Source organism: Salvelinus fontinalis, chromosome 4, assembly GCF_029448725.1.
Source record: "Salvelinus fontinalis isolate EN_2023a chromosome 4, ASM2944872v1, whole genome shotgun sequence".
Lineage (NCBI taxonomy): Eukaryota > Metazoa > Chordata > Actinopteri > Salmoniformes > Salmonidae > Salvelinus > Salvelinus fontinalis.
Window position 1 is genome coordinate 42,237,546 of NC_074668.1, and position 9,128 is coordinate 42,246,673.

The 9,128-nt window shown below is 42.4% G+C and overlaps 1 protein-coding gene across 1 annotated transcript; it reads right to left on the reverse strand.

The window, feature by feature from the left end:
- Positions 1 to 1,874: 1,874 nt before the first annotated feature.
- On the reverse strand, positions 1,875 to 6,246 carry star (steroidogenic acute regulatory protein). Its single transcript, XM_055920224.1, has 7 exons — positions 6,004 to 6,246; positions 5,610 to 5,717; positions 5,356 to 5,486; positions 5,011 to 5,169; positions 4,541 to 4,725; positions 4,292 to 4,385; positions 1,875 to 2,746 (listed from the first exon to the last, which is right to left on the reverse strand). The coding sequence occupies exons 1-7, from the start codon at positions 6,065 to 6,067 to the stop codon at positions 2,624 to 2,626; spliced, it is 864 nt and encodes a 287-aa protein (XP_055776199.1). The 5' UTR covers positions 6,068 to 6,246; the 3' UTR covers positions 1,875 to 2,623.
- Positions 6,247 to 9,128: the final 2,882 nt, after the last annotated feature.

The window sequence follows — 9,128 nt, forward strand, 5'->3', positions numbered from 1 at the left end:
GTAGGGGTAGGAAAGCAGTTATTGGTAGGAAAGCAGTTATTCCTGGTGACTGGCTGTCCCTGGCTGTGGTCAGCTCGCAGGGCTCGGCATGGACATGTACTCTGAGAAATAACAGCTCTCTGACCAGATCCCCCTGGGCACACCACCTATGTAAACCTTTGACATCATTGTGGTAGAACATGTGTGGGCTGGGGTGACGTACAGTAGGTAGTTAGACTGGTGCTCTCCATCCCATCCAGCATCAGGGTTAGCCGGCCTGGCGGCCACAGAGCGGATCTGGGGCATGAGGACTATATTGCAGTCGAGGACATAGTTTATGTATTTTCAAAAGAGGGAATTGAACCATGGTTGTCATCTTGGTCAAGTATTGTATTTGATATTTCGATTGTTTGTTTTGTCTATTTTGTTTGGTTACTTCACTTATCTTCACTTTATGGCTGTATTTTGAGGTTGTATATTCCCTTCCCCCTTTACCCTTAACATATGTTTGTGATAGTGTCTCTTATTCTCTTCCCATGTATTAGGTATAGACCAAGGCCTTGGAGTGCCTTAAACATGTATTCTACTGTAAAGGATTTCATGCAAACTTCAATTATTATGCCTCAGAACACAGTTCCAATACATTTATTTTGTCCATAACAGAAACCCACCCTCTTAACTATTTACAATCCTCAAATAATCTGTATGCAACAGCCAACGTTGTTGCTATGAGTTTAATTGCCTAAGAAGTGTAGGTTAAAATGTTTACAATTTATACTTTAAACAGCTGCCAAGAATATACCAATGTTAGTTATGACAGTCACCACAGGAGGTTGTTGGCACCTTTATTGGGGAGTACGGGCAAGTGGTAATGGCTGGAGTGGAATTAGTGGAATGGTATGAAATACTGTCCATCAAACACATGGTTTTCATGTGTTTAATGCCATTCCATTTGCTCAGTTCCAGCCATTATTATGAGCCGCCCTCTCTTCAGCAGCCTCCACTGACAGTCACTGCTCTGTAATGCTCATGTCCGATTTAGCTCATTACCTCAATGTTAGCTGTTACTCAAATTCGGAACATTTCCTTTACCAATAAAATGTATGTCTTCATCCAAATGAAATTATTTTGTCGGCCTTACTCTCAAAGATTTTGATTTAGGCAAGTGCGGCATGCTGTGCTGTGACGTGTGCATCTGTAATCCTAGAAGACGCTGACTTCTATAAAAAAAAAAGCCTGTCTCTCTGACAAATATGACCCCCCCCCTTTTTCACCCCTGAAACCCATTTTCCCTCAGAGCGCACACCATATCCTAGAAAAGTACAGAACTTTCTGGAACAATTACAACTATAAATCATAGGAAAATGTTACAAGGACAATAACAGAGGGCAGACTTCCCCTTTGGCGTGAGTTGTGCTGTTGACTTCATCCCGGGGAATGTACTGCAGGCCCAGGCCAAGGCTCACAGTGCTGTAGAGTCCTTCACACACATGTGAATGGTCAAACACCTGCTTGCCCTGGCAAACACAACAGCCAAATCCATCGAAGACAGGAAAATATTTTATGAACTAAACTTTGTGGTTAAAAAATACCTTTTGAATTCCTCTCCTCAGTTGAAATGGAATATTTACGTAATGATTGTGAGGACTTGAGACGGTTCGCTTGTTTGAGTTTTTCTGTGATGTTCTTGTCATATTTGGTTGTATTAGTTTTGTGTTCAGATGTGTAATAATTTGGTATTTTTCAGTTGCGGCATATTAAATGATTTTAATGACTGACGATATATAAGTATTGATCATGTTTGAGTGGTATGCCTAAAATGTTTTATTTGTAAGTGCTTTTCCACATTTTGTCAAGCGAGATAGTAATAGAAGAATAATCCTTGTAAATTTGAATGATGATGAAATCATTTATTCACTTGGCAGTCATCCTAACACAGTGTAATGCAATGACATTGTTCTACAATAAATATAATATTAAAATAAAAGTGCACATTTCACATTGAGAGTGCAATGACAATGTAATTACCAGTGCCATGGCTGGATAAAAAGTGACTTGGGTGGTTATTGTGCCGTAGAGACACTATACAGACTTGTGGGAATGTGTGTATGTTTTGAGAAGAAGGTGTGTGAAGCGGGCTCACAGGTTGCATCTAGTCTTAAGTATCCTCTCCTAGGGCTATGATTACACAGGCAGACACATTCTGATCTTTCTTTTCACAAACTGGTCTTTTGACCAATCAGATCAGCTCTGAAAAATAGCTGATATGAAAAGATCTGATGTGATTGGTCAAAAGACCAATTAGAAGGGAAAATATCCGAATTGGGCTGCCTGTGTAAATGCAGCCCTAGTCTCTCCCCTTCATCTGGACTGGTGTGTGAACAGGTTAGGTGTATAGGAGAGAAGGAAAGGACATGAGGAGAGTAAGCCACTTTAGACTGCTAATACATCCAGAGTTCAAAAGAAGAAGGTTTCACTCAATTGTACTGAAATTCTGTCCTAAGAACTCAAGAGAGTAGTTAGAATTTGATTCTCTTGGAGTGCCTTTGATGGAGAAAGTGGCAAAGATGATTGGACGGAGCTGTCCATTTGGTGGCCTGCCATTGGTGTACACACTAATCGAAAGGTCAAAGGGCATGGTGTGTCAGCATGCTGGTGCCATCTCCTTGGAAACACTGTTATCGGCCATCCTTTGCCTTAGGTGGTTGGCAAAGTCCACCTGCGTCTGAGAGAGTACTTTGTTTATGATGGTCTTTGGGATCCAACCCTGTGAGAGAGCGAGACAGGGTGAAACAGGAAGAGAGAACATGATAAGAAACAACAATTAAGTGTCCTCAATGCAACCATCATCAACCACAACCTTAGGCAGTAATCAGTAGCATCTGATTATAACAACACAGGTGTATCACATTTAACAGAAATCACTCATTATGATTAAAGGCCAAACAATATATATGGGTCCATTAGTTCCAGAAAGGATCTTCTGATCTTCTTGACCCTAACCAGTTAGGCTTCAAGACGAGTCGCTAAACCGAGACTGCTCTTCTCTGTGTCACGGAGGCTCTCCACACTGACAAAGCTTTCTCTCTATCCTCTGTTCTCACCCGCCTAGATTATCAGTTGCCTTCAACACCGTGAACCATCAGATCCTCCTCTCCACCCTCTCAGGGCTGGTCGTCTCTGCACATTCTAATATTGCATCCTACCTGACAGGTCTCTCCTACCAGGTGACGTGGAGAGGATCTGTGTCTGTGTCACTACTGGTGTCCCCAAGGGCTCGGTTCTAGGCCCTCTTCTCTCTATACACCAAGTCACTAGGCTACGTCATATCCTCACATGGACTCTACTGTCATTGCTATGTGGATGACACTTAACTACTTTTCTCCTTCCCCCCTTCTGACACCCAGGTGGCGACACACATCACTGCATGCCTGGCAGATATCTCAACTTGGATGTCGGCCCACCACCTCAAGCTCAACCTCGACAAGACGGAACTGCTCTTCCTCCCAGGGAAGGCCTGCCCGCTCAAAGACCTCTCTATCACAGTTGACCACTCCACAGTGTTGCCCTCCCAGAGTGTAAAGAACCTTAGTGTGACCCTGGACAATAGCCTGTCATTCTCTGCAAATATCAAAGCAGTGACCCGCTCCTGTAGGTGCATGCTCTACAACATCCGTAGAGTACAACCCTACCTCACACAGAAAGTGGCGGAGGTCATAATCCAGGCACGTGTCCTCTCCCCTCTGGACTACTGCAACTCGCTGTTGCCCGGGCTCCCCGCTTGTGCCATCAAACCCCTGCAACTTATCCAGAACACTGCAGCCCGCCTGGTTTTCAACCATCCCAAGTTCTCTCATGTCACCACGCCTCTCCTCACACTCCACTAGCTTCCAGTCGAAGCTTGCATCCACTACAAGACCATGGTGCTTACCTACAGAACTGCAAGAGGAACTGCCCCTCCCTACCTTCAGGATATGCTTAAACCCTACACCCCAACCTGAGGACTCCGTTCTGCTACCTCAGGTCTCTTGGCCCTCCCACCCCTACGGGAGGGCTGCTCCCCGCCAGCACTCGCACTCTACTCTACATTATTGATGAAAATTGACTTTCTATGCCTGGGATATGTGGTTGTCCCACCTAGCTAAGATGAATGCACTAACTGTAAGTCACTCTGGATAAGAGCATCTGCTAAATTACTAAAATGTCAAATGTAAAATTATGAAAATGCTTTTTGCAGAGGGTGTCAAACCAGATAGCTACAGTTGTATCTGTCTGACCCTAGTGATAAGATGCAGGTTAATGGCCTCCATACCTTTAAATCTATGCTTAACAACCAGGTGAACTTGGTCTTGTTGGGGTCATCGGCACTGGGCCGCATCACTATACATGTTGGTCCGTTCTCTGCCCTGAAAAAGTCAACAATAGTGTAGAACATTCATGTTAGCATATGTTGGAGTCCAACACAATATTAAAATAATTGTTTTATATGGTGTATTGTTAGTGAGTTATAGCCTCCATCCATCCACCTTTCCATCCATCCCTTGAGTCTAAATTAGCCTACCTAACAACTCCCCTCTGTTCAGGCATGGTGGGGTGCTGAGTGGACATGCCGGCAAGGAAGCACGTGGACCCCCGGCGCTTGGCACAGCGAACACTAACGAAGTCCCGCGGCCCCACCACGTTACCAGGCGTGGGTCCCGACACCTCGTGGGTCACCATGGTCTCCTGACCTATCTTCTGGAGGATCTAAAGGGGGGAGGACAGGAAGAAAAATGGAGGAAGAGAGAGAGAAAAGGAGAGGAGAGAGTCAAAAACCTCTGTATATTCTTCAATGTGAAAATGCACATTGGGGCTCTTACATTGAACAAAACAACCCAGAGTATAAGACTTCTAGTCAATCCATGCAATCTGTATACACATGAGCCAATTCCTCTTAATGTTTTGTATTGTTGTTGCATTATATATGCGATTTAGCAGAACCTTTTATCCAAGCGACTTACAATGCCATGTTTATAAAGTTGATTGTCCCACCTTGACCTCTTTGACGTTAGGGTTCCAGTCTCCCATCTGCTCCATGTTGCCCACCAGCTCCCCATAGAGGTTATCAGAGCGCTGGTCCAACAGCACCTCCAGCTTAAACACCTTCCCCACGTCAGGTAACACCTTACTCAGCACCTTGTCTCCATTCGCCTGGGATCATGGGACCAGATAATTAAAACTCATAGAACTGCAAGAATAAACAACAACCTTAAACAACAACCTTTTATATTGCAATTCCAAAAAGATAAACGTCTGTAATTACTACATTGAATAGGTGAAGAAGGGAATTTCAGTGTGCCCGCCCTCCTGTCTTTGGCACTATATCTCTATACTCACAGCAATGATCTCAGTGGTCCATCCATCCTGATCGCCGAGGATGCTGATAGACTTCTGCAGCGCCTCCTCTCCCTGCTTCACATATGACACCTCCGCCTCATTGTAGCCCTGCTCCTCCTCGATCCGCGAGCCTGGAGCACAGCACAGACAGACATTATAAGTAGAGTTAGAATAGACTTCCATTTTGGGTATTTGTGAATGAAAGAAAGAAAAACAAGTAAAAAGTGTGTTCTGAGTGGAGGGTGTGGACTTACTGAGCAGTGAGCTCCTGCGGCGGACATGGCTGATCCAGCTGCTAGGGTTGGGGCCTGCTAGCATGTTCAACTCATGGTGAATGGCCACCATCGCATTCTTCCTCAAACCTGGGACAAGGAGAATGGGAGAAAAAGTAGATAAGAACAGTGTTATAAAAAGCAGTAGAGGAATCTACAATACATAAAATTGTTAGTACAAAAGTCAGTACAATTAGAACATTTTTAGTACCATATTTTTTTTTTTAAATATTATTGCTAAACCAAATTATTAAATACCATTTTTTATTAGCTAACGATCCACAACTGAAAATTACAGTTTCAGACCATACCATGGCCACAGGGCTACAGGGCTATGAAACCCTAGAGAATCATTCACAAACTGTCTCTCACTAACCTGTCATGTTCCTCGTATGTCTGTAGGAGATGCCAGCGCACAGTTTGAAAGTTGCAGGCAACATTTTGTATCAATTTAGTGTTTAGTTTCTGAGTGAAATAGATATTTCTAAAATATAAAAGATATAAACGAGAGGACCCGTTTAGATTGTCGATTTTGTTCTTGGTGTCTCAAAGAGAGAAATAGAGAATCCTAGAACTGTAAAACAGAGAGGACCAGTATGGTTGTGTTGTCGAGAGGATTTTAGATTCTGTCTGTGGGAGTTGCAGTATGTGTGTCTATATAAGCATGGAGCAAGGCCGTGATGCTGTCACCTCGGAGATAAACACACACATCATCCCGCCGTTCTAATGACCCTGTGGCCAAGGATACCTCTTGGACAAGCTGAGAATGTCTCCAAGCTCTAATAAACATTGTGTCAGATAACATCCAGTGCTCAGGCACACTGCACCACACACACGCACATGCACACGCACACACACACACACACACACATTCCCTCACACAGACAGACTGACAGACAGACGCCAGTCAGAGGAGAAGGACCAGTAACTGTCACATCCGCTCACACTCCCAAGGTCCCAATCACCGGAATGTATGAAATAAACAGTTTTTACTGGATGTTTGCTGGACAGAATATTCTGGCAACAGTATGTGTTGAAACCACCTTTATGGTAAGTATGATCCCATCTTTAACAATATGATATGATCTAAGCAGAGCATGGTGCTCTGACACTAAGAGATATTGGACATCTTTAGCTTGGTAGAAGTTGACTCTGTCCTCATACAGTGCATGGGTAATTCCACCAATTATGGGCCTTTTGAGAAGTGTAACTTTGTTGTAAAACAAACTTTGTATATATACAGTACCAGTCAAGTTTGGACACACCTACTCATTCAAGGGGTTTTCTTTATTTTTACTATTTTCCACATTGTAGAATAATAGTGAAGACATCAAACCTATGAAGTACACATATGGAATCATGTATTAACCAAAAAGTAACCCTTTCCCTTGATGACAGCTTTGCACACTCTTGGCATTCTCTCAACCAGATTCATGAGGTAGTCACCTGGAATGCATTTCAATTAACAGGTGTGCATTGTTAAAAGTTAATTTGTGGAATTTCTTTCCCTCTTAATGCGTTTGAGCCAATCAGTTGTGTTGTGACAAGGTAGGGGGTATACAGAAGATACCCCTATTTGGTAAAATACCAAGTCCATATAATGGCAAGAACAGTTAAAATAAGCAAAGAGAAATGACAGTCCATCATTACTAAAAGACATGTCAGTCAATCAGTCAATCCAGAAAACTTCAAGAACTTTGAAAATTTCTTCAAGTGCAGTCGCAAAAACCATCAAGCGCTATGATGAAACTGGCTCTCATGAGGACCGCCACAGGAAAGGAAGACCCAGAGTTACATCTGCTGCAGAGGATAAGTTCATTAGAGTTACCAGCCTCAGAAATTGCAGCCCAAAAAAATGCTTCACTGAGTTCAAGTAACACAAACATCTCAACATCAACTATTCAGAGGAGACTGTGTGAATCAGGCCTTCATGGTCGAATTGCTGCAAAGAAACCATTACTAAAGGACATCAATAATAAGAAGAGACTTGCTTGGGCCAAGAAACATGAGAAATGTACATTAGACCGGAGGAAATCTGTCCTTTGGTCTGATGAGTCCAAATTTGAGATTTTTGGTTCCAACCGCCGTGTCTTTGTGAGACGTAGGGTAGGTGAACGGATGATCTCTGCATGTGTGGTTCCCACCAGGAAGCATGGAGGAGGAGGTGTGAGGATGTGGGGGTGCTTTGCTGTTGACACTGTCAGTGATTTATTTAGAATTCAAGGCACACTTAACCAGCATGGCTACCACAGCATTCTGCAGCGATACGCCATCCCATCTGGTTTGGGCTTAGTGGGACTATCATTTGTTTTTCAACAGGACAATGACCCAACACACCAGGCTTTGTAAGGGCTATTTGACCAAGAAGGAGAGTGCTGGAGTGCTGCATCAGATGACCTGACCTCCACAATCACCCGACCTCAACCCAATTGAGATGATTTGGGATGAGTTGGACTGCAGCGGGAAGGAAACACGTGCCAACAAGTGCTGAGCATATGTGGGAACTCCTTCAAGACTAGTGGAAAAGCATTCCAGGTGAAGCTGGTTGAGAGAATGCCAAGAGTGTGCAAAGCTGTCAAAGGGTGGCCACTTTGAAGAATCTAAAATAGATTTTGATATTTTTAACACCTTTTTTTGTTTACTACATGATTCCATATACATGTTATTTCATAGGTTTGATGTCATCACTATTATTCTACAATGCAGAAAATAGTAAAAATAAAGAAAAACCCTTGAATGAGTAGGTGTGTCCAAACTTTTGACTGGTACTGTACATTCATCAAAACTAAATGATACTGTCAAAATTGCAAATACATTAATCAAAAGAACACAACTGTCTGCAAAAATATTAACACAAACATACTTATCTATTGAGTCTAAGCTGACAAAAAGACTGTCTGTCTTTTAAAAAATCCCAGTAGATCAATATATTTTATTTGCAGTCACCAAATCACGATCAAATTGTGCAGAATTTTTGCTATTACTCTCCTTTTATGCATATTTTCCTTTAAAAAATGTCATACACATCAAATCCAATATTGTTCCTTTTTTGAAAGAAAATGGAAAAAAGCACATTGTGTGCAGAATGAATTCACTGGTATCATCACAATCCAATTCCGTGTATTCAATACACAGGCTGGTCTGCTCATAGGTTTGTAGTTTTCCATCTGCAAGTAGAAACACAATCCCCTATAGAAATAAGCAAAGATGAATTTATAGGTCTCAATCCACACCAAAGCAAAGCTCTGTAATTGAAGGTGAAAATGTTGGAGATGATGACTTAAAAGTAACTGAAGTTACGTAGAAGTAAATTCATTTCATTCTCTGCATCTCTGCAATGTTGTAAGAAATCATCAAAATTTCACGGTCTCGTTAACTTAGATCTGTACCTATATTGTACCTTACTACTGATAAAAACATTTACAATGTGCAGTAGAATTTACTGATTGCCAGAAACAGTGAACACATTTGCAACCTTTTCTCTTCACGTGTTGATATTCT

Coding starts and splice junctions, on each gene's coding strand:
- star (XM_055920224.1), bottom strand. CDS start 6,067: ATGTTGCCTGCAACTTTCAAACTGTGCGCTGGCATCTCCTACAGACAT. Junction 4,386..4,540: donor GAACAGAGGGGAGTTGTTAG/GTAGGCTAATTT, acceptor TGACTTTTTCAG/GGCAGAGAACGGACCAACAT. Junction 2,747..4,291: donor TGTTAAGCATAGATTTAAAG/GTATGGAGGCCA, acceptor GCTCTCTCACAG/GGTTGGATCCCAAAGACCAT.